The sequence below is a fragment of the Pelophylax lessonae genome (genome assembly GCF_965119305.1).
Source record: "Pelophylax lessonae genome assembly, chromosome: 4".
Lineage (NCBI taxonomy): Eukaryota > Metazoa > Chordata > Amphibia > Anura > Ranidae > Pelophylax > Pelophylax lessonae.
Genome location: NC_138771.1, coordinates 640,875,282 through 640,901,040, shown reverse-complemented (window position 1 = coordinate 640,901,040; position 25,759 = coordinate 640,875,282). Strand labels below are relative to the sequence as shown.

General features: G+C 41.9%; 2 protein-coding genes across 2 annotated transcripts; one reads left to right on the top strand and one right to left on the bottom strand.

Moving 5' to 3' along the window:
- Positions 1 to 251: 251 nt before the first annotated feature.
- On the bottom strand, positions 252 to 1,178 carry LOC309552907 (olfactory receptor 11L1-like; the record flags this gene model as incomplete). Its single annotated transcript, XM_082253815.1, has 1 exon — positions 252 to 1,178. One exon carries the CDS (start codon positions 1,176 to 1,178, stop codon positions 252 to 254), a length of 927 nt encoding a protein of 308 aa, XP_082109941.1.
- Positions 1,179 to 22,479: 21,301 nt separating this feature from the next.
- LOC309552906 (olfactory receptor 10A7-like) lies at positions 22,480 to 23,415 on the top strand (the record flags this gene model as incomplete). The annotated part of the gene is made up of 1 exon (XM_082253814.1): positions 22,480 to 23,415. The coding sequence occupies one exon, from the start codon at positions 22,480 to 22,482 to the stop codon at positions 23,413 to 23,415; it is 936 nt and encodes a 311-aa protein (XP_082109940.1).
- Positions 23,416 to 25,759: the final 2,344 nt, after the last annotated feature.

Here is a 25,759-nt window from a genome sequence, read left to right as displayed (position 1 = left end):
GCTGATAAGATTTTGTTATCTTCTCTTGCCTTGAAATGCCTTAATCTCTAAGGAGATGTTACTCCCTGTTCACATGAAAACAAGATACTGTTGTTTCTATTAACAATTTTTGTAATATACTGTTGTTTGACTGTTCCTCTTTTGTCATATGCTTTAATTATCTCAATAAAGCACCTTTTTGTGAAAAAAAAAAAAAAAATATACTGTAGATCAATTGACCAAAAACTATTATAATTCCCCTTTTTATAACTTTAAGTAACATTCATGCATTTACGCATAGCTTCTCTTATTTCACGGTTCCGCAGGCTGTATACTGCAGGATTCAGTAGTGGGGTAAACGCAGTATATAAAAGGGAAATGACTTTGTTTACATTCAGTGAACTTCCTGAAGAAGGAGCAGTGTATTTAGCAATTAAGGTTCCATAATATATTGCAACAACGATAATGTGGGAACTGCAGGTAGAGAAGGCTTTCCTTCTTCCAGAGGTGGTGGAAATTTTCAAGATAGCGAAGAAGATTCTAACATAAGTCATAATCACAAACATGAAGGGAAATAACACAACAGGTATGGAAAATATCATGGTTTCCAGTTCTATGATATAGGTGTCGGAGCAGGAAGCATGGAGGAGAGGAGCGTGGTCACAGTAAAGGTCATCAATGATGTTGCAACCACAGAACTCCATTTGAGTCATTGGAATAACAGAAGACAGATTAAGGAGAAATCCAACTGTCCAAGACCAAACAACGAGGTGGAAACAGACCTTCATGCCCATTATAGTGTGGTAGTGTAATGGGCTACAGATGGCCAAGTATCGATCGTAGGACATTGCCGTTAGGAGGAAACATTCAGAAACAGTTGAAGAGGAGCCAAAAAAGTACTGTGTAAGGCAAGAACTCACCAACATCGTTTTACATTTACCTAATAGCATACACAACAGGTATGGAACCACGTTTGTAGACAGTAAGATGTCAGAAAAAGATAAATGACACAAAAAGAAATACATCGGAGTATGAAGCTTGTCACTTCTCAAAATCAGCACAATAATTAGAATGTTCCCAGCTATGGTGACCATGTAGGTGACAGAAAGTATAACAAAAAGTATGTATTTAAGACCCATAGAACCTTGTATCCCCAACAAAATGAACTCTGTGATTCTTGTCTGATTGCAGGAACTCATCGTAACAGTAACACTTCCCATAGATTTCAGTGGCCAGTGGAATTGATCTAGGCACAGGGGTGCTTTTGTTCATATTCACTATTAAACAAAACAAATAATTAGCAAATATATATTTAGGTTGATCTGAAATTATAGCAAAATTGTTGCTCAATTCACTTAACTTCTTGCCAACCAGATAATGTATATGTGTGGTGGCATAAAAGGTGGGCTTCAACGTCCAGCCTCTGCACCTATGCATCTTTGGCATCCTGAGGTTGTGTGCTGAGATTGAGTTAAGGGCACGCTCCCAGCACATGGACTACGCTGTCCCTGAGGGCTCTTGGTCAAGGCTTATGATATGGAACCAGTTGTACAGGTTACCTATCATGTAACCACTGTGAGAGCCATTTATAGCAGGCACTTTACACAGAAGAGGCATTGCTTCCCATGAATATAAGGGGATTTCAACTTCTGCAGTAAAATTTGAGAAAACCCCACTATATGCTTGTATTTCCATTCATACAGCATACCTAAAAAATACAAAAATAAACTCCTTAACTTTTAGATGTTTCTAATGCCTTGTACTCATGGGCCAAATGTCAGGAGGCATTAGCTGGCTTAATAAAAACCGTCCGACATTCGGCCAATGAATATGTCTGCCAGTCCGACACAAGCTGGCCATTTGGCTAGCTTCTGTCAGATGAGCATTCAGGAAAATCAGCAGCCAACCAGCTCCTAAACAGCTCGGGGCTGTCCCCCTTTCAGAACACAACAGCTCAGTGGGGGAGATCGCTGTACTAATGTTGGATCATTAGTACAGTGGCTCCGACCCGCGGAGGCAGGCCTGTGTGGCAGGCTTTAGGTGAAGGTGTCATGGCAGATTCTAAGAATTTCTAGTCTCACAATTACTTTGTCCCCACACGGACCTCATTAACATACAATATAGGGGACAGTTTCTAAATTTTAACCCTTTGTTAAGACAGACAGTTTTGACATTTAGACAGCTGAAAAACTACAAACACAGTACAGACAGGATTAAAGTGGAGTTGCAACCCCCCCCCCCCATTTTTTTTTTTTTTTTAAACCTGTGCTTACCTGGTGGTGAGAAAACCACATTTTACTACTTACCCACCAAGTTGAGATCCTCTTCTCTTCTGGCAGTGCCCGGTCCAGCGCCGCCATGTTTTCCTGGGAAGTCATTGATAGGCTGCTGGATGTTCCAGGTTCAGGTGGCACATCTACTGATGATGCGCAAATGGACCCACCTCCCCCTCCCCTCCCTTCCTCAATGAAAGGGTATGCCTCCTGGGATATGCAATGTGCATATTCCAGGAGGCAAATGGAACATAGTGTATGTCATTTACCTAGGCTAAAGACTAGCATTCCCTGCTAAACAGCTTCTGGGCATGCCCAGAAGCTGTGCAGGGATGCCGCGCCTGCACCAGAAGTGACGAGCGGGGCCAGTGCAGTGCATTGTGGGACTCCGACATCACCGAAGAGGCCGCAGAAGAGGACACGCTGGCTTCAGCTGCCCACACCTGAGATGGCAGTGCAGGAGAAGAACTTTTCAAGGTAAGTATTTCTTCTTACAGGTAAGTGCGACCTGGGACAGTTCAGAGGCTATCCATTGTGGAATGTACTAGCCCTTACTGTCCCGGGGGTATTTTTATCTAAATTTGACCCCCGAGGCCGGAACTCCGCTTTAAATATTGCATTCCTAGTTGGTAAAGTTGAATAAAGACAGCAGTCCATCTAGTTCAACCTGTGTGGGGGTTGTGTGTGTGTTTTTGTGTATGTATGTAGTTTCCATATCCCTGTTTATTGTATTAAATATAATATCCATCTAAAAATGTTTTAAAAATAGTGACACTTTCCGCTGACACCACCAATTGTGGAAGGGAGTTCCACATCCTTACTGCTCTAACAGTAAAAAGACCCCTATGCCATTTAAGGTTAAACTGGTTCTGATCCATCTTCATTGAGTGGCCATGTGTCTTCTTGAGTCACTTGAGACTTAATTTTGCTTCCTTCCATTGTTGAAATCACCATTAAGGTATTTATATATCACTATTATATCCACTCTTGATAATCTCTTTTTCATGGAGAATAAGCAGAATGTTTGTTTCTCATACAAGAAATGGGCAATTTGGGACTTTATATGAGAACTGGCGAGCACTGCACAGTGTCTCCATCCCTGTCAATTGAAAAACAAGATGGGATAAATGAGGGTGTGTGAAAAACAGCCGATCCCTAGTTTGAAATGCTTACCCACCAGTCTGCTAACAAACCAAAATAAACCTGTCTAACAAATAAGTTAAAAGCAGGAGTTTAGTTAACACATATTTGCAAATGCATGCGGAAGCTGCAAGGCCAGCGACAAGGCATCCTGCGTTCTTGCAGAACCTAACACTAAATAACACTGCTCAACCTGAGTGTATAAGTGTCTTCACAAAGGGAAGTACATGCTTGCTATTAGGTGGATTGGAAACAGATGGGATTGGAGACCGCCCAATTCTCCCCCACCTGCTCCAATCCACGACTGGCAACGAAAAACGCATGGCTGCACAAAAAGGCCATGGGGTGCAAACTAAATGTGATCAGCTGGGAGACACACACCCCCATCCCTTCGGTAAAGATGCCATAGGCAAATGGGGACTTTGAGTGAGACACCCGCCTATAAAGCAAGCGTCTCCATCCCTAGTAAGATACAAGAAATGGGCAATTTGGGACTTTATATGAGAACTGGCGAGCACTGCACAGGCGGTCTCCAATCCCATCTGTTTCCAATCCACCTATTAGCAAGCAAGCATGTACTTCCCTTTGTGAAGACACTTATACACTCAGGTTGAGCAGTGTTATTTAGTGTTAGGTTCTGCAAGAACGCAGGATGCCTTGTCGCTGGCCTTGCAGCTTCTGCATGCATTTGCAAATATGTGTTAACTAAACTCCTGCTTTTAACTTATTTGTTAGACAGGTTTATTTTGGTTTGTTAGCAGACTGGTGGGTAAGCATTTCAAACTAGGGATCGGCTGTTTTTCACACACCCTCATTTATCCCATCTTGTTTTTCATGTTTGTTTCTCATAACTAAGGTCCTCCAGTACCCTTATTAATTTTGTTGCCCTTCTCTGGACTCTATCCAGTTCCAGCACATCCTTCCTGAGGACTGGTGATCAGAACTGGACGGAATACTCAAGATGTGGCCGAACCAGAGTTTTGTAAAGTAATAGAATAATAGTTTTATCTCTTGAGTAAATACCCTTTTTAATGCATTACAATATTTAATTTATATCCAATCAACTGGGCTAGGCTATTACACAACACAATAGTTGGCAAATCTAATATATCTAAACTCAAGAACAAATGTAATGTATTGAAGCTCCTGTGGTTGGCCATTAGGATCAGTGTTGGGGTAGTTACTCAAAAAATGTTACTAGTTACTAGTTACTTCTGTAAATTGTAATGAGATTACTTTACTAGTTACTGCATTTGAAAAGTAACTTCACTACTTATTACTTTACTATCCTCTTTCATAATTGACCGTGTAGAAGAAGATACATGACACTCTTTCTGCATAGAGTTTATTGTATAAACACAGGCTTTGGGAAACATGAGAACAAAACCTGAAAAAACAGAATAAAACATGAAGTGCAACAAAAAGTCATAAACTTCATCCCTCTCTATTCTTCGAAATAACGATTGTATCGCACGGCTTGGGTAACGCAGGAAAGCGCATTCCTATAGCCTAGTAAAGTAGTGTAGTTACTTCTTATAGCCTAGTAAAGTAGTGTAGTTACCAATATTAGTATTGTAACTAGTTACTTTACTTAGTTACCAAAAAAAGTAATTTAGTTACTGTAATTAGTTACTTTGTAACTAGTTACCCCCAACACTGATTAGGATACCTGTAAGAGAGAGCTGATAGACAGCCCAAGGACTTTGCTTACCTTGAACCCCCTCACTTACAGTAGGGAGTAATTCCACTTCATAAAGATATCAAAATCCTCATAAAAAAATTAGCCAGCTTCATGTAATTACTGCAAACAAATAACAGCACACTCTGGACTTGTACAATGTTATATACTGAACTTCTATTTCCCATTGGGATTTTTTGTAATGTTATTAATCCCCCACAGTCAAGTTAACCATTAACTAGTTGTTGTTACTTATCTAATTAGTAGTTAGATAAGTTGTTAGTACTTACTATGTGATATATTGTATTTTTCTTTATATATTTGATTAAATAATTGAAAGCATACGTTTATTCCCCTTATACTTTGCCTTCTCTGGTTCCTCCTCATCAAGGGGCTAATGACATTTTTAAATAAAGTTTTTTTCTGTTCTCATTAAATGCCTTATTTTATACCCAGGGATGTCATCACTGGGTTTCTGCACTTCTCAATGCAATGCAGACAGATCATGGCTGGTGGGAGAGGCAAGCAGGATGCTGTACATGGGTTTTTGAAAACATCCCAGGACCATGCCTCAGAACTCATTTCAAGAGCCCTGTCACATACCTAGTGGAGGAACTTGAAGTGATGAGAACAGTCTCTCTTACACCTTTGGCCAAAGGCCCCTGGTAATGTTAACAGGTGGCACAAGGGCATAGAGTGGCATTAATGCCTCATAGTTCTTGTCAGCAGCTGGTGTAGGTAAATAGGCTGATTGTCAGCAGGCAGACAATCAGCAAAAACTGGCTGCCCAACAGGTAGGTGATCAGAACAGTCTGGCTGGGCAGCAGACCAGCAGAGACTGGCTGGGCAGCAGAAAGATAATCAGATTAAACGGGCTGGGCAGTAGGCAGATGGTCAGCAGAAACTGGTTGGGCAGCAGGCAGATAATAAGCAGAGACAGGCTGGGTAGCAAGCAGATGATCAGCAGAGCCTGCCTGTGGAGCAGACAAATAATCAGCAGAGACTGGCTGGGCCTCAAGCAGGAGACATGCAGACACTGGCTAGGCAGCAGGCAGAATATCAACAGAGACTGTCTTGGCAGCAGGAAGAAGACCAGCAAAGACTGCCTGCACAACAGGGATATAATCAGCTAAGACTGGCTGGGCATAGGCAGATAATCAGCAGACACTGGCTGGTCAGCAGGTAGGTGATCAGCAAAGACTGTCTGGTCAGCAGGTATGTATTCAACAGAGACTGGCTGGTCAGCAGGTAGGTGATCAGCAGAGACTGGCTGGTCAGCAGGCAGGTGATCAGCAGAGACTGGCTGGTCAGCAGGCAGGTGATCAGCAGAGACTGGCTGGTCAGCAGGCAGGTGAGTAGCAGAGACTGGCTGGGCAGCAGGCAGGTGAGTAGCAGAGACTTGCTGGGCAGCAGGAAGAAGACCAGAAGAGACTGGCTGAGCAACAGGCAGATAGTCAGCAGAGACTGGCTGGGCAGCAGGCAGTAGACATGCAGACTTTGGCTAGGGATAAGCTCACAGTGGGCAGTGGAATCATACATGTAGCAATTTTATTACAGCAAAGGAGCCTGAGAAAAAGAACAAATGAACAAAAGAATAACTGCCTTTTTACTTATTTTTTGTACACTTTTTTAGTGAATGGGTAGGGGTACGATGTACCCGATATTCATTCACATAGGGGGGGGGGTCGGGATCTGGGGGTTCCCTTGTTAAAGGGGGCTTCCAGATTCCGATAAGCCTACCCCCCGCAGACCCCCACAACCACAGCCCATGGTTGTCGGGAAGAGACCCCTGTCCCCATCAACATGGGGACAAGGTATTTTGGGGTGGGAGGGGCCAAGCACCCCCCCTGTTGAGGACATGTGGCCTGGTATGGTTCAGGAGGGGGGCTGCTTGCTCTCCGCCACCCCCATCCTGGCCAGCCAGGCTGTGTGATCAGATAAGGGTCTGGTATGGATGTTAGAGGGAACCCTACACATTAAAAAAAAAAAAAAAATTTGGTGTGGGGTTCCCATTAAAATCCATACCAGACCCGGCAGGTCATTTTTTTATCTGTATTGCCGGGAGCCGACAATACATTACAGCCGTGAGCAAGTTTAAATTACATTTTTTCCTTTAGAAATGTCAGTATTGCTGCAGCAGGCTCCATACATCACACAAATGCGCCATTTTACAGGCACATTAAGGGGGCCCCCCAGGAACGATATTTGAAGGAATTTTTAATTGTTATTGTTTCACTTTAAGCATTATTAAAATCAGTAAATCACTGCTCCTTTAAAAATAATTGTTTTAAAAAAAATGTTTGCATTGATTCATGTCCCCCAGGGCAGTACCCAGGTCCCCATACACTTTTTGGGGCCAATAACTTACATTTAAGCCTTTAAAATTAGGACTTTTTATTTTTCTTGTTCGTGTCCCATAGACTTTAATGGAGTTCACATGTTCACTAGAACATTTCCCCTGTTTCAGATGTTCTGGTGCGAACGGAACAGGGAGGTGTTTGGCTCATCACTCGTTTTAACCATTCTCTACCCTATAACTAAAAGAAAAAGGTTTTGGTTTTAGATATACATTACAGTTAACATGTATTAAAAATACAAACTTACCTGATCCCATTATGTAAATGTTAGCCTCTACTGCCATTAAAGTGACCAGGGGGTCTCTGTAGGTTAAGGTAACATAAAAAGTTTTGAAAAATATTGACTACTGTAGATGCCATTCCTGAAGGCTTATTTCTGTTCCCCTGAAGCCTGGCTGAAAAATTTCCATCTTAGTTTTTTGGATGCTCCAACCATTGAATGCTTGCTCCCAGTATCATAGGATCAAAATCTTTCAAAAGCTAGGCCAGGATGGAATGTAAACCAAGAAGGGAATATTTTAGCCAGGCTTTAGGGTGATAGTAAATAGCTTACACATAGGACATTGAGCGTAATACATATTTTAAAAAGCTTATCAGGTTTTTTTTAACCTACCGGAGTCCTGGTCTCTTTTTTGGAAAAGCTATAACAATCCTGTCTAGCCAGAAGAAGACCAACCCCGGGGATACCCCCTTTCCCATCTCTCACCTACTATACCTCTGCAAATTACCCTCTTTCTCTTTGCTTACTTTTTTCAAATCTGCATCTCTTATGTTGGCTCCTAAAACACAATTAAAAGGGGTATAAAGATGAGTCTCTATTTTCTGCCACATCCAAATTCAATATATACACAAAATTTGCAGAACCCCAGTTCTGCCTACCCAGGCGGACTTTACTGGCAATGTATTGAGACCAAAATAGGATAATATAAAATGTTATCTTGCGCATGTGCATTTGAGGGGAGGCGCTAGCCACATTATGCACAGCTGCCACCGCTCACATGATCTAGTGAGCTATATAACAACTAGTGCTGTGTGTTTCCTGGGTGCTTCATAGCAACAGGACATGCACAGATGACGGCCCTCCATTAAATTAAGGTAAAAACATGTATTTACTCTTGGCTGAGAATACTCTCAATGGAATATAACAATATCTGATGCTCTGTGTATATATATTTCACAGGGCATTATGTAAAACGTGATATACCTGTATGGTTATACTGTACATTAATTTTACACTGCGGGATCCATGCTGATATGCTCCTTTTTTGGTGCAACATTATTTGCTTATACATGAGTGAATGAGACTCCTGGTTTGCAAAAGGTATATATTTATATATATATATATATATATATATATATATATATATATATATATATATACACATTATAGACTATATCTATGCAATTACCTTAAAACAAAAGTTGCTATAGTCATTTAAAATATATGCCTCGTATGTCCCTTACGGTGCCAGTGGACCCCTGTTTGGTCCCCTATATATCAGCTGTTCTTGGATATCAGAATTTGGAGTGAGGACCCTTGATTATGCACAAATAGGATAGGGATTTATGTGATGCGGATATATGCCCGGATGTTGATACTCCCTGAAAGGATTCACAGATGTAGCTCTGTTAAAGGACTCAAAGGAAATGTGTGTAAGTCTAAAGTGTACTTTGGACAGGGCAAGAAAGATACACATATACATATATATATATATATATATATATATATATATATATATATATATATATATATATGCTCTTTTAAGTTTTCATGGTTACTAATGTATGTTTCTTCATGCTCAACAGAAATAAAGTCATACTTACGGCTTGCTCTTGATAAATCTAAGGTTTACGAAATGCGTCGACCTGCTGGCTGTAATATCATCTACCACTGGATACTATTTCACCTCATGGTGTCATCGTGGGGTGTACAGGATCACCTATACCTCCTTATTAGGAGAGAATGCCCCTTGTTCTAGTGTTCTTTATATCCTTTTGCATGTTGTTTTTTTATATTGTATTTTATGTTATATATGTTATGTATACTTGCTCTAGATGTGGTCATGTGTCCCTAATATAATAGATCCTTTTTTTTTTATACTATGCAAACAAAAATTTATCATTTTATATTATCCTATTTTGGTCTCAATACATTGCCAGTAAAATCGCTTGGGTAGGCAGAACTGGGGTTCTGCAAATTTCGTGTACAATTAAAAGGGGTTCTTTATTGGAGAGTAAAGTGAACATCGATTACAGACATAACTTCTCTATTTCAAGGTCAGTAATGCATAGTACTTTGATCAGTGCAAATACTTTCCTTGATTTAAATTGTGCTTGTTGTCATGTATGCTTACAAGCTTTTAAGCTTTTAAATAAAATGTATTACAACTAAAAAAGGCGTGAGAAAGGTGAAAGTGGCCTTTAAAAACTGTAAATTGGTGGACTTAACCTTAATCTAAAATTGCAATTGAGAAATTGTATAAATAGGACTTCTGAAAGATTTAGGAAATATATATTTACAATGGAAACAAGTTTTAGGTTATTTGCAAATAACATAGAAATAAATAAAAAAAGAAAATGATGTTTTGATAATAGCTGTCATCATATCGAGGAATTAGACAATGCTTTTAATTAAACTGCTGTGAATATAAGCATTCCCAAAAGCTTCTGTGACTTCTTCCAAATTAAGCCCTCGGGATCAATGTGAAATTAGCCACCAATTATTACAATGACTAATAATCCGCAGAGGGATCAATGTTTGTTATGTTACAAAGAGACTATTAACGAGTGTAGAATGAGATCCCCAGATATCACTTTGCAATGGATCTCCTTGTGGAATTGTTGTTTGTGTAATGTTGTTATTGTAACACTAAACTAAGTGGTTGACAAAGAGATAATGTCTATAGAAGGTCTATGAGCAGAGTGGTTCAAAACTGTTCTATTATTGTAAATGTAATTTAATTTGGGAAAATATACATTAAGTTATACTGTATGTGTTATATTAATAACATCATTCCTGTTCCTTGATTCTAAATACATTAAAGAATGTATAGCTTCAATTTGTAACCTCCATTTTAAGGATAAAGTACAGTATGCAAAAGAAAAAAATATATAATAATAATAATATATATATATATATATATATATATATATATATTGTGACAGGAAGTCAGGTAAATCTGGGAATGTAGTCACTGAGAGGAGACACATTCCCACCTGCTTTGAAAAGTTCACTAATTATTATAGGGTGTCGGCTGCCAAAGGCAGCAGGAAGGTGTAAAGAAGTTGAAAGGCCTTCAGCTGTTCAGAATGAGGAGATCAAGGCCTCTATAATTTGTCCAGAGAAAATCTATTGAGTGCTGCCTCCTGTCGCTGTGTGAGCTGGGAAGAGGAGGACAGACATACGTGTACCTCCCGACGCCGTGTGGGCATGGGAGAAGGACTGCTGCCGCCTGTCGCCGTGTGGGCTGGGAGAGGGGGACAGTCGGATGTGTACCTCCCGACAAGCTGGTGAGCATGGGAGAAGACCCCCTAAAGCGATGTGAAGCTAAGGAGGGTAACCACGAGTGAAGACGTCTCAAAGGTGAGAAGACAAAGTGTTCCATGTGAAGAGTGTGAAGAGTAAAGGGACCTGTTAAATGAACTGTGTTCAATATGAAGAATCTGAAGAGTAAAGGATCCTGTTATAAATGAACATGTGCTGTGTGAAAGAAAACAAAGGGACATGTTCAATGGACAATGTTTGTGCTGTGTGAAAAGCAAACAAATGGACATTTGAGTGTCTGCTGTAGGATCAGCAGTGTCGGCCCAACAGTAGGTTGGAAAGACTTCTTAGGTAGGTTCCAGCGTGAGAAGGTAGCCGCCCACAGAGGCAAGGATTTATTTTGTCTTTTATTTTATTTTGGCTGTTTTGACGCTTGCAATTGTATGAAGTAAATTGCATGAATAAATCAGTCTTGTTTTCAACCTCTGCTCGGCTATCTCTCTGTGAAAACGCACCCCCAAAGGGGTCATCCACGCCTACCACCGAGCTAATCCCTCACATATGGTGGAGGTATGCAGTGGGCAGAAGCAGCAAGATCCCTGCAAGGAAGTGCAAATGTTTGATGAACTTTGTCTGGTGCATGAGATTGCACAATCTATGTGTGCAGGAGAGAAGATCCTGACAGAAAAAAAAAAAAAAAAGTGTTTTAAAGAGACAGGGGTCTCAAAATTTTTTGATGAACTTTGTTGTGTCTGGTGCAAGTGACTGCACAAACTGTGTGCGCAGGAAAAGAGATCCTGCAAGAGAGAGAAAAACTACATGTGTTGAAGAGACAGTGGTCTGAAAATTGTTTGCTGGACTGTGAAAAATTTGTTTGTGGAGTTATTGAAGATGGGGCGATCCAAACGCCTGAAAAATGCAAAGATAGATGAAATGAGAGACCGGATTCTATGGATGGAGGGGATGTTACCGTCTGAACCAGCCCCATCCATGCCTAAAGAGAGTCTACTAAAGAGGAAGGTTGTTGTCCCTAGCAACACTGATGAAACTGCTTTGGAGACGCAGGGTTCTCAGATGAAAAGTAAACCCAAAATGGGGGAGATGCTGAAACAACGGAGCTTTGCAGCTCAACAAAAGGATCACCAAGAGAGCATGGCAGGCTGGAAACAGAGACGCCAGCAGCCAATGGAGGCCATCGGTTTGGAAGAAACCGAGTATGTGTGCAGGGCTGAGTTGGATGCCTTGCAACGGAAAATGGAAGAAAAGGAACAAGCCTTGGAATTGCTTAAAATGGAGCATAGAAACTTGCAGGAAATGAATGAACTACTCAAGTCTCATGTGTTACAGTGGGAAGAATCCACTGCTCTTCTTTTGGTCGAGTTGCAAAAATGTCAAGACACTATAAAGGAGAAAGATACCATCCTCATGGAAAAGGAAATTGAAATTCAGACTTTGCAGAAGCAAAGTATGTGTGAAATGTTGGAGTTGCGTAATCAGCTGGAAAAAAGTCTTCAGTGTTTGGAAGTTACAAAAATAGACCTGCAGGAGTCGCAGGAACAGAATGTCGCTCTGAAAACGACATTGTCTCTCAGCGACAACGAGAAAAGTGAAAGAGAGGCTAAATTACTGAGTACTGTGTATGAGCTCACCACTTTGAGCAATGTGGTAGATGAATTACGTGCAGACTGTGAAAGTTGGAAAGGTGAAGCCCAACGTTTCCAGCAGCAGTTAAAGGAGAAAGAAGCCTGTGTGGCAGAATTACAGTCTCATTCCCAGAAACTAGCCAATGAGGTGAAGGCTCTTATGCAGGGAAAAGGAGATTGTGAACATAAGAGGGAAAAAGTAGAGGCACGGCTTCTGGAATCGCAAGTCAAGGTGTCAGAAGGTGACCGATTGTGTGCTAAGCTGTTAGAGAAGGCAAACCGACTGCAGGTTGAGTTGGACAATGTTACAAATCAGCTTTCTCAAGCAGACAGCAAATCTAGAGAAATTGCGGAAGATTTTTCTATCTTGGAATCGCAGCTGCAAGACACGCAGGAACTCTTACAGGAAGAGAGGTGTCAAAGGCTGAGTTTTAGCACAAAGCTCAAACAAATGGAAGATGAGAAAAATGGCTTCCTGGAACAATTAAAAGAGGAGGCGGAAGAAAAGAAAAACCTATCAGAGCAAGTCGCAACATTGCAAGCTCAGATAGCGGATATGAAAAAACGCATGGAAGAAAGCGTTGGTTCATTACAGTGTGTTGAAGATGTGAAAAAGAAGTTTGATCAGATGCTTGGTGAAGAGAAGACTGTGTCTGCAAAATATGCAGAAGAACGCGCACGTGAAGAAACGGAGGTGCGTGATAACGAGAGCAAAGCCCTGTTCTTGGCTCGCTCTTTGGAGGAAGCTCTAGAGTGTAAGGCTGAACTAGAAAGAGTTAACCAACAGCTGTGTACAGAAATGGAAGATTTGGTCCGCTCCAAGGATGATGTTGTGAAAAGAGTTCAGGAGCTAGAAAAGTCTAAGCGAGCCTTAGAACAGCAAGTAGAAGAGATGAAGATTCCGTTGCAGGAACTGGAAGAGGAATTCCAGGCAACAGAGGATCTGTCCCAAAGAGGGGATAGTGTGCCTGATGCAGTTTTTAAAAGGATCAGTGTTTTGGGGTCTGTCCTGAGTGAGCCTCAGAAATGTGATGACACGTGGCTTGAATCACCCCTTTGGAATAAACCGTTCCTTCAAAAACTTCAAGCATTGGAAAATGTATCATTAGAGCTTCAGCAAACAAAAGAGTTGTGTAAGAAATGTGATGATTTCTCAGTTCAGGCTGAAAACCTAGTGGAGAAAACTAAAGCGGAGAAAACTAAAGCAAGTGATATAAATCTGGGAGAAAAAAGCAAACGCCACCTAGTGGAGAAAACTAAGGCTGTTGGTGAAAACGTGAAGCAAATGAATAAGTGCCTTTCAGGGAGTGTTTCCAAAATGGAACTGGTGAAAGACGGGTGGCAGAAGTTTGATTGTGATCTTGAGATACATTCCATGTGGAATTCAGATAGAGAAAAGGAACTAGGTGACCTTGAGCGGTCAAATAGTTCAGCAGAAAGTGCATTGAAGAAACCTGTAAAAGAATGTGTTGCAGTTCCATGCTTCTTCACTGATGCAGAGAGGAGGTCTATAATGGATACCACCCAGATCGCTGGGTTCAACTGTGTTGTTGCCTTTAACCCCTATGTTGGTGGAAGGAAAGTTGATGATGTTCTGGTTGGCTACTTCTGTGAAGAGTTTGGCAAGAAATATAAACTGAATATCAAATCAAATAGTAGGCCTTTACTGCGACTCGCTCAGGAGGGCGAAAAGTTTAAGAAGTTGATGAGTGCAAATGCTTCAGATCTGCCTATGAATATGAAATGTTTGGTGAATGATATTGATGTCTCTGGGAAAAGGAACAGGGGTCACTTTGAAGAAAGGTGTGACAGCCTGTTGTCTCAATTGGAAAATCCTCTGCACAGCATCTTAGAGCAAGCAAAGCTCAAGAAGGAAGATCATTCCCTTTTACAACAAAAAGTCAATGATTGTGTACAGCTGTATGGAGAGGCAACTCAAGTCACAGAGGGATGTCAAGAGTCCCTACTTGGAACAAACCTTAGTGAAGCAAAGGTTCTCAAAGTTTTGTGGAAAACATTTATGGATTGCAGAGAGAGGCGTCTTAAGAATGTTGAAGACATTAAGACTAGCCCAATTGAGTTGCCTATGGATCACGGTCCTCCATGGTGGATTGGACAGACGGTTATGAGGGACAAGCTGTCTGACATTTATGAGAAAGCTGTCAATGAAGATGACAGAAATGAGAAGGAGCAAAATGATGCCAAAAATGCAGTTGAAGAGTGTGTATATGAGATGAGAGACAAACTGTGTGGCATTTATGAGAAATCCGTCAATGAAGATGACAAAACAGTTTCATCCGGAAGCTTGAGGATAATAGGAGGCTTATCAGTGAGTCAGCAGTGCCTGACACATGCGTGCCTGAAAATATGTGTCCCAACCCGAGGGTTGAAACAAGAGGGGGGGGTATGTGACAGGAAGTCAGGTAAATCTGGGAATGTAGTCACTGAGAGGAGACACATTCCCACCTGCTTTGAAAAGTTCACTAATTATTATAGGGTGTCGGCTGCCAAAGGCAGCAGGAAGGTGTAAAGAAGTTGAAAGGCCTTCAGCTGTTCAGAATGAGGAGATCAAGGCCTCTATAATTTGTCCAGAGAAAATCTATTGAGTGCTGCCTCCTGTCGCTGTGTGAGCTGGGAAGAGGAGGACAGACATACGTGTACCTCCCGACGCCGTGTGGGCATGGGAGAAGGACTGCTGCCGCCTGTCGCCGTGTGGGCTGGGAGAGGGGGACAGTCGGATGTGTACCTCCCGACAAGCTGGTGAGCATGGGAGAAGACCCCCTAAAGCGATGTGAAGCTAAGGAGGGTAACCACGAGTGAAGACGTCTCAAAGGTGAGAAGACAAAGTGTTCCATGTGAAGAGTGTGAAGAGTAAAGGGACCTGTTAAATGAACTGTGTTCAATATGAAGAATCTGAAGAGTAAAGGATCCTGTTATAAATGAACATGTGCTGTGTGAAAGAAAACAAAGGGACATGTTCAATGGACAATGTTTGTGCTGTGTGAAAAGCAAACAAATGGACATTTGAGTGTCTGCTGTAGGATCAGCAGTGTCGGCCCAACAGTAGGTTGGAAAGACTTCTTAGGTAGGTTCCAGCGTGAGAAGGTAGCCGCCCACAGAGGCAAGGATTTATTTTGTCTTTTATTTTATTTTGGCTGTTTTGACGCTTGCAATTGTATGAAGTAAATTGCATGAATAAATCAGTCTTGTTTTCAACCTCTGCTCGGCTATCTCTCTGTGAAAACGCACCCCCAAAGGGGTCATCCACGCCTACCACCGAGCTAATCCCTCACAATATATATATATATATATATATATATATATATATATATATAATTTTTTTTTTTTTATCCCATTCTCTACGTGTTTGTCCACTATAGACACCTCCACTGTGAAATCCAGTGCCAGTCCTCTTATGGGTTAAATTATGCCAATTGTTATTCAATCTTCTTCCTATAAGAGCAGGGTGCCATGCCTCTAACCTATAGACATATACAAAAGATAAATATAATATACAGTATATATATATATATGCTGGGGACAACCAAGGGTGAATGAACTGGTGGGAGAGTAGGTGAGAGGTGTGATAGTGAGAGTCCTTGTCTCTGGGAAAATTGGTTTAAAATGGACACAGGACTCTCAAAGAGTCAGGTTGAGAAGTTCCTGCAGAAGATTTGTGAGCAGAGAAAACTGTTTTAAGTTTTCTCTGGATTTGGTAAGTCTGGATTGAGGCTGGAAACTAGACGACTCCAAAGAGCATTGGGTGGGATGGAGTTTTCAGTCCAGGTTTTTCAGAAATTCTGTAGGTTGTATGTGTCCAGGTGCACACGCTCGTTATAGGGAAGATCTGAGCATAGCTCAGGGGAGGTGAAGTAGGAGTTGGAGCAGTTTCTGCAGCCAGGAGGGAGGTGTGCTCCTGAGTCCTGTGTAGGATCAAGGCAATAACTTTGAGACGGCACTCTATGTGGGAGATGTTCCAGCTCAGTGGACTGGGAGAGTTGGGCCAGCTGAGAGAGTCTAGGAGACCATAGCTGAGACAACTGAAAGCGAGAGTCCTGGGAATCAGAGGGGACATTGAGTCTTGAATCTTGAAGGAGCCCAGAGGGTCAGAAGAACCCCTTCCTAGAGACCAGGAGTGTGCCTGCGCCGCATGGTACTGCACCTGAGGCTGAGTGGGCTTTGAAAGCAAGGTGGCTTGGCATTTTCATTTGTTGTATTTTTTTCTGGGGAAGAAGCCCTGTGTGGGAAATCCATGCACGTATGAACTTTAATTTTGTCCCTTTTAATAAAAGTGGGCTACGACGCCCTGAAACCTGAAGTTCCTGTTTGCTGTGAATTCACTTAAAAACGCATCTACCACTGAGGTAGACATTCCCCATATTACAGATGATATAGTTGGACTTTAAAAATAGATGTTTTGCTGGCCCAGAATTTGATGCATGAAGAAAAGAAAAGCTCACCTTATAGACGTGTTTTGCATTTTATTAAATTTGTCCCAGCCAGTGTACAGAATGCCCCCCAGTACTGTAATAATTTTAATGGTTGTAGGGGATCAACCATTTGTGTTTGGATTAAAACAGAAATATATTTTGTAATGCTCTTCGGTGAAGGATCTCCACAAGTGTGCCTGTGGAAATTTGTGCACAATTACCTAAAAGAGCAAGTGTGAGATCAGGTACTGATGTTGCATGAGAAGATGAAAATTCATCCCAAAGGTGTTCATTAGGGTTGAGGTCAGGGCTCTGTGCAGGACATTCGAGTTCCCTCACACCAAACTGGTCAAACCATGTCATAAAGCTGGTTTTGTAAACAGAGACACAGTCATGCTGGAGCAGAAAAGGATCTTCTCCAAACTGTTACCACAAGGCTGGAAAAACACAATTGCCTAAAATGTATTTTATGATGTAGTATTAACAATCTCCTTCATTGTAAACTCCCAAACTCCTAGTCATTACGTAGCTGTGAAGATTATATGTCCGCAAATGTTTTTGCTGTGTTCTATCAAAACACGCATACATGGGCCTGAGGCCTTACTTTGGAGTCCGGGCCCATCTTTCAAATAAGAATGTCAAGTCAATTCTTCCTTTTCAATTGTTTTTTTATTTAGACGTGATTTAGCCCACCCCAAGCTCAGGAAATATCTTCATACATAGATCTTGTTTAGAGGGTTTACCAGCCAACATACTGTTCTCACTTTTACTCACTACTCTTCTACACCCGGTGGGTATATTGGAGACAACATTGGCCTGCTAAGGGGATAAGTTCATGGCACCATACTACCACATCTTAAGAGACTCTCTGACTTCTTCCCATCAGCCCCTACTCTGACTCCTCCCACTTCATTTATACCAACTGGCCAGGGAAGGCTCCAACCCACACCCAAATAGGGAACAGGAAAGGGTCACTCTAAAAGAGGCCTAATTCCGGTTTACATACTTGTCTAAATTTCTCACAATAAGAAAGTTATGGGAGGTCCTATTCTTACTATTAAATGTCATTAGTTGTGGTGTTGCAATAAGTACTGTAAGCCCAGCATCTTTTTATAAAACTTACAGTGCAGAAAACCTAAATTTTTTGTTTGAGATGTCAAATCACATTTACCAGGCCGCCTGTTATTGGAAACTAAAAAAAAAAAAAAAAATGAAGTACAAGTGCTATGAAAGCGTATTTCCAAAAAAATGTATTACTTTAAAGTAGAATTCCAGGCTAACATCTAACTAGTCTTAAAAATGCTCCCTTCCCCCTCCTAACACCTATGCTAACTAACCTTGGTAAGAAAGATGTATATACTTATTTATTTTTAGGCCACTCAAGTCTGGTCACCTGATCAAGCTTCCCTCTGTAAGCCAGCAGGGGCTGCAAGGGAGAAGAGGGAGCACCAACAATGGATAGGCCATAAGAAGCCTATGGGTGATTTCACCACTTCAGCTTTCCCAGCCATTGTTGAGCAATCTATTTTCCCCCCTGCAGCTGGCAATGGCTGACACAAGAGAAGCAGACCAGTGTGGGCTTAAAATAGATACGTATATACAGTACATCTTTTTTAGTCAGCATAGGTGTTAGAAGGGGGAAGGAAGAAGTTTTAAGACTAGTTAGGTGGTAGCCTGGAATTCCACTTTAACCACCTGCTGCCCTGAGGACGTACCTTTACGTCCTTGAGTTTCAGTGAGTTTACTAGGGATGTGGCTGCAGTTCCAGCCATGTCCCTGGTATGCTTTATTGAGCTGGCGATGCTCTACCATGTGAAAGTGATCCAAGTGGCTTTGCAGCTGCTGGATCACTTTTAAATGTGGTGAAAGGTGCTCCCCCACCCCCTCCTGTCACCTTCCACCATATTCTGGGGCAAATAAAGAAAATTCCCCACTGTACTGCCAGAAGTGGGCTTGGCTTCTAATTTGTAGTTGTAGCTGATAATATTGTGCCCTCATCTGGACTGAAATTCCAAGAAAGTGTCAGTCATGCCAATTTTCTCTTGGTAAACTGCAGAATACATCCACCTCAATTCATCTCCACAACATGAGAGTGATTTTTTGTAGCCCAAGTTAGGAACTGGGGGGTGGCTGATTATACTGATTATACTTCTTAACCTTTTCTTGACTCTGAGTGTTCTCTTCAATAAATCACAGAAGTTGAATCCAGGGCAATTTTACTTTAGATAGTTGCAGTATAGGTTTTTTTTTTTTTTTCCAGTCTTTTGAACTGTAAGAAGACAATGACTTGCCTGAGCCTTGTCTCTGTAAATAACTCTACACAGCGAGGGTTCACTGCAGCATTCTGGGAACTGGTGAGAAGGCTATTCTGCCATCACTGATTTCTGAAATGCATTGTAACCAGATCACATGGTCATTTGGTTCCATGCGATCTGGTGCAGGGAAATGTATTGTGTTTGTGATCTGCATTTGGGGTGTTATTAACATTGCACTGACACCCACTGCTGCGATTTGAACACGTAGGGATGAGCAAACTGATCCACTCAAGTGGTAGGAGCAAGGGCTGCAGCTATTGCAGTTGTGTTGGCCCTGCTCTACTTACAATTAACCACTTCCCGCCATCCTACTTGACGGCGGGAAGGTGGTTGCATTATCCTGACTGGACGTCATATGACGGCGGCAGGATAATGCGCTCTACCCGCTGGAGCTCCAGCCAGGGACCCGAAAAGAGCAAAACCAACTGCACAGAGGAGGTAATTATAACATGTTTGTTTAAAAAAAAAATTGACTTTACAATTACTTTAATTTTTAACAATGTAACTATGTAAAACAAAAGTTGGTATTAAAAAAAACATAGTATGTTGATGGGACCAAAAGTTGTTGTTGTTGCTGTAATTGCCCCTGGGAAAACGTGGATAAGACATTCCTATTCTGAATCCACATGGACCTCTCCTCTCTATAAAAGCAGGCAGGCTGTGACGTTAGAGACTACTGTATGAAAACATACCATGAACATAACTGTGAAGACAAGCCCTGTGGGATCTCTGGAAGCCTGGTGTAAGTATACAGTAATTCATTTCCATAATGACTTTTTCTGAAGCAAGAGGTATTGTTATTTAAAGTAGAATTATGAGAAAAATTATTTGCATATATGAAGTCTGTCATGGTCATTAAGACAGCAGATTTTGTTTTATTGAGCGTTCTCTTAACATTCTTTTATTACCTATTGATCCTGCCCGTAGATTTGTTATTTTCCTCCACCTTTAATAGAAAGCCAACTCTGTTGGTTCTACAGTGAAATGGCAAAGCAGCATTGTCACCCTATGGGCAGGATAGTCTTAAATGGATATGATGTTTTAAATGACCTTTAACTAAAAGAAAACAAATCCAAAACAATGCCAGCTAAAACTTTTTAAGCACATACAGAACATTTTTTTTTTTTTTTGAGGTTGAGGTTTTCTCTTTTTTTTTTTTTGAATCATGCTTAACTGGGTGGATGCAGCATCAGTGCAATGCTACATCTGTCCCCCACTGGCTCTAAGGCTGAGAACTGAGTGATCAAACTCTGCCAAACGCTTGGTTCTCAGAGCTCCATGAGCAGAGAGTTGGTGACTGTAAGTCACCAACTCTCTGCTCTGCTCCCCCTTCCGCGCCCACTGGAGTGCTGGGCTGTAGAGAGGGGGGAGTGGTTGGCTCAGGCTGGAGTGGCTGGCTGGATCCCAACCATATGGTCATGATCTTTCCCCAGCCTGGACTGGCTCTGTGACATCACCTAACTGCAGGCTTCAGCCCGCTGTCTGCTAAAAAATGGGTCACAGGAGTGCAGAACAAATTGCACTCCTGTGATCCATAGGAGAAGTACAGCCAAATGAGCTTTGGCTGTACTTCTCCTTTCAAGCCATGTTACACAACTATCTGATAGGGCCCCCATACAGCCTATCTGATGACCCCTCCCCTGTATCACCCCATAATCTTTTGACAACATTCCAGACATCCACCGACACACAACCTTCCCACACCCAAAAATGTACAACATTCCAGACACCCACAGATTTACACCCTTCCAATACCTAAAATATATACAAACTTTCAGAGTTGGACAGCTGCAGAATGTTGCCTTATGCAGTCACTGCATGGCTTATATCATATGTTAATAATAGGTTTTTAGTGGTATGGGTAACTAGAGTGACTTATTTTGAGGGGATGCACATTATGAGCTCATGGGCCCCCCCACCCCTGTATCACCCCATAAACTTTTCACAACAGTCCAGACATCCACTGACACACAACCTTCCCACAATATTCCAAACACCTACAGATACACACCCTTCCGACACCTAAAGATATACAATCTTCCACACACCCACAGGCATACAACATTCCAACATCTAAAGATGTACAACCTTCCAGACACCGACAGTCACACAGCCTTTCAGTAGAGTAGTAGAGTTGGACAGTTGCTGAATGTTGCTTTATGCAGTCACTGTAAGGCTCATATCCAGGGCTGCTTCTAGAAACCCTTACTGACAAGGCCCTTTCTTTCTTGACCAAAAGTGACTAAGAACATAGATTTATCAGTCCATTTCTTTCAGCCTCAGCATCACAGATTAATGAATAGGGAACTCTCCCAGGCTTCCTGCTTACTCACAGTTTACTATGCTTCAGTGGTGAATAGACACAGGAGTGATTGGTACCGATCATACACTGTGTTCATTCAGGAATGGAAGCGGCCAGTAAATGACATATTTACCAGCCCTTTCCCCCACTCTCTATCCTGAAACATCTCTTTTTATGCCTGCAGTAGCTTCCGGTAGGAAAGGAGAGAAGGGAAGCTGAAAGTGCTGCAGGGAAAAGAGGCAAACAAGGGGCCCGGAAAGCAGATGGAAGGGGCGCATGTGCTATGACAAATCCACCTGCGGTGCAACTGGCGGGAGAAAGAGAAGCTGGCATCGCTGCAGGCGGAGACAGAAAAGGAACAATGGCTGCAAAAAGACAGTACAGCCGGGCTTCCTGCTTAGCAGGTGCCTGGGCCCCCCTTTTGAACTGATAGTGTCTGGGCCCAGTACCGGAGGGCTAGCTGTACTGCCTTATCAGCAGCCCTGCTAATATTATAACTTAATAAAAGGTTTTTAGTGGTATGGATAACTAGAGTGACTTTTTTTGAAGGGATGAACATTATGAGCCCATGAGCGCCCCACCCCTGTATCATTCCATAAACGTTTCACAACATGCCAGACATCCACTGACACACAACCTTCCAACACCCAAAAACGTACAGCATTCCAGACACCCACAGATTCACACCCTTCCAATACCTAAAGATATTCAACCTTTCAGACCCCCGCATACATACAACCTTTCAGACACCCACAGATTCACACCCTTCCAATACCTAAAGAAGCTCATTAGTAATAACAGACCATATGTACCACAAAAACATTTTTAATCATAAAATATGGAGGTTTATCGCTATCCCTTTCTATCTTCTTTACAGAATGTGTAAGGATAATGAAACTGAAGTCACAGAATTCCTACTTCTTGGATTTCAAGGTTTATATGAAGTAAAAATTCTGCTCTTCGTAGTATTCTTCCTAGTCTATATTGTCATACTGAACGGAAATATCCTCATTATTATCTTGGTGGGCACTTTTGATCATCTCAAGATTCCGATGTTTGTCTTTCTTCAACATTTAGCCGCTGCAGATGTTCTGTTGACCACCACCGTGATACCGTTGATGTTAAATATCATCATACTGGATGAAAAGATCATTTCTGTCCGAGGCTGCATTGCACAAATGTATTTTATTTTTATTTTTGGGTTTGTGCAGTGTTTCTTTATTGCTATAATGTCGTATGACCGATGTCTAGCTATTTGTAACCCAATGCAATATACCTCGATAATGAACCCTCACATTTGCCTCCGTATGATTGAAGGATCTTGGGTTTTGGTCATTTTTATATCAACTGAGATTATTTTAGTACACCAGTTGCGTTTCTGTGGACAAAATATTATAGACCATTTCTTCTGTGATTTTGGGCCCACTGTAGAGTTAGCTACTTCAGACACCTCCCTTTTGTTGCAGATTGACTTTGGTATTTCCATTTTAATGGTCTTCTTTCCTTTTGCTTTTACAGTCATAACGTACTTTACTATTTTGTTTATCATTCTTAACATGTCCTCAAAAAGTGGAAGGAAGAAAGCCTTTTCCACTTGTAGCTCTCACCTGGCCACTGTCTGTGCATACTATGGGACATTAATCACAGTGTCTTTAAATTCATCCATGGAGACCTCGTCAACCTTGAACAAATTCAGCTCGATTTTTTATATTGTGGTGACCCCGCTAATGAATCCCATAATCTACAGCCTGAGGAACCATGAAATCAAGAAAACCATACGAAAAATCCTTGGAAATTTTAGGGCAAATAGTTAAAGGAGGGAGGAACAGAAAAATATGAGCAAAGAGAAACCGTTTTTAAAGAGATGCTGCCACATTGTCCAATCAGTGCACAGTGATAATACGGATAGTTGTCCCTGTCCCAAGCTTTTTTACCTAGTGAGCCATGATCCTTCACCACCTAGCAGCTGAAGCAGTCCAGCCTAAGCTCTGGTGTCAGCTGGTGCCAGAACTTAGACAAAGGAATGGTGTTACTTCCATGCCCCCCTTGACAATGTTTGGATCTAGTGATTGGATACTCAGACCTGACCACTGTGACATGGGGAAAGCCACGTGGTTCTTAATACCAAGATGCCTTGTTCCATTGGCGAGAGCTCTGATGCTGCAGGAAGGCAGTGGGGGAAGGTTGCTTATGGAGTGTGCTATTCTCAGATCCTTTCACTTTAATCTAAATGGGCAAAGTAACAGTGCCTCTTTAACCACTTACCGCAAAGTGATGTAGGGGTACGTCGGCTGACTTTGCGGTGTTATACCAGGGTGATGCCTCTAGCTAGAGGCACCATCCCGGTACCGTGGTTTAGAGCCGGTGGTCGGCTTTCCGTCGGTAATGACCGATGCGGCTCGGAAGCCACTCGATCGTTACCCGGGTGAGCGGGAGGTCACGTCTCCCCCCCCCCCCAGCCTGCGGCCACTCTGCCCGGGTCTCCCGTCCCACCGGCTGGATGGAGTCCCGATCTAAGCCAGAAGCGGCTTCGATCGGGTCTCTGATGACGTAACCCGGAGGCGGCGTCCATGACATCACATCCGGGTTATCAGGACTGTGGACCTCGCGCTTATGGGGTGTAGGGTGATAATCAATTAAGTGCTTGTAAATTAGCTGCCTGCTGCAAGGAAAGTGCTAGTGCTTTAGTGAGTGAGGGTCAGTGATTGCAGCGCTGCTATATAAAATAATTAAATGATTGAATACTAAAATAATTGAATAAATAAGTGTTCATGAAAAACAATTATCCTGAACTGCAAATGGTAATTGATCGACCATCAATAAAGTGCCGTTAAGTGCATATTTCTGTGCAAAATGCCAACTCATATAAAGTGCAGATATTACAATGTAAAACTCATAAAGTGCAGTCTGTGTGCAAACAGTCCATAAAACAGTCCTTTGAGGTAGCAGAAACTGGATGCTTATTCTTGTGGCTTCGGGGTATCCCCCTTAGGGTATCTACTTACCACTATGTGGTGAAATTGAAGCAGGTTAATGTAGAGTGAGCTGTTGTTTCTTATATGTCTCCTGCACGGCTGTATGGACTGTGTTTTGGAAGCGATCCTTATTCACAAGGCGGTATTCCCAGGTGTCCTCATAAAAATAAAATTGCTGGACATAGTGAGGACCGTTTAAAATACATTTATTGAGTTAAAATACAATGGGATACTCACAAACATAAAACATGAAAGAGCCTGTATGTGCCTAAGCTTGGTACGGTGGTGTACCGCTCCTCAGCGTTCTCCTCACCGACCTGAAGTCACGTGGCTGCCTCTCGGCCAATGGCTAGACGCGTTTCGCTGTGAAACGCGTCTAGCCATTGGCCGAGAGGCAGCCACGTGACTTCAGGTCGGTGAGGAGAACGCTGAGGAGCGGTACACCACCGTACCAAGCTTAGGCACATACAGGCTCTTTCATGTTTTATGTTTGTGAGTATCCCATTGTATTTTAACTCAATAAATGTATTTTAAACGGTCCTCACTATGTCCAGCAATTTTATTTTTATGAGGACACCTGGGAATACCGCCTTGTGAATAAGGATCGCTTCCAAAACACAGTCCATACAGCCGTGCAGGAGACATATAAGAAACAACAGCTCACTCTACATTAACCTGCTTCAATTTCACCACATAGTGGTAAGTAGATACCCTAAGGGGGATACCCCGAAGCCACAAGAATAAGCATCCAGTTTCTGCTACCTCAAAGGACTGTTTTATGGACTGTTTGCACACAGACTGCACTTTATGAGTTTTACATTGTAATATCTGCACTTTATATGAGTTGGCATTTTGCACAGAAATATGCACTTAACGGCACTTTATTGATGGTCGATCAATTACCATTTGCAGTTCAGGATAATTGTTTTTCATGAACACATCCGGGTTACTCTGCTGCAAAAGGTGGCAGATTTAAAAAACGATTGTATTAAAAAATGCTGTTTTCGGCGTTTTGAATACATGGAAGTGTAGTGGAGGGGTCTAGGGTCTAGGATCCCTCCATAAAGAGTACCTGTCACTGCATATTGCTGTCACAAGGGATGTTTACATTGCTTGTGACAGCAATAAAAGTGATCAGTTTTTTTTTTTTTTAAAGCCTGTGATAAAGTTAAAAAAAAATAAA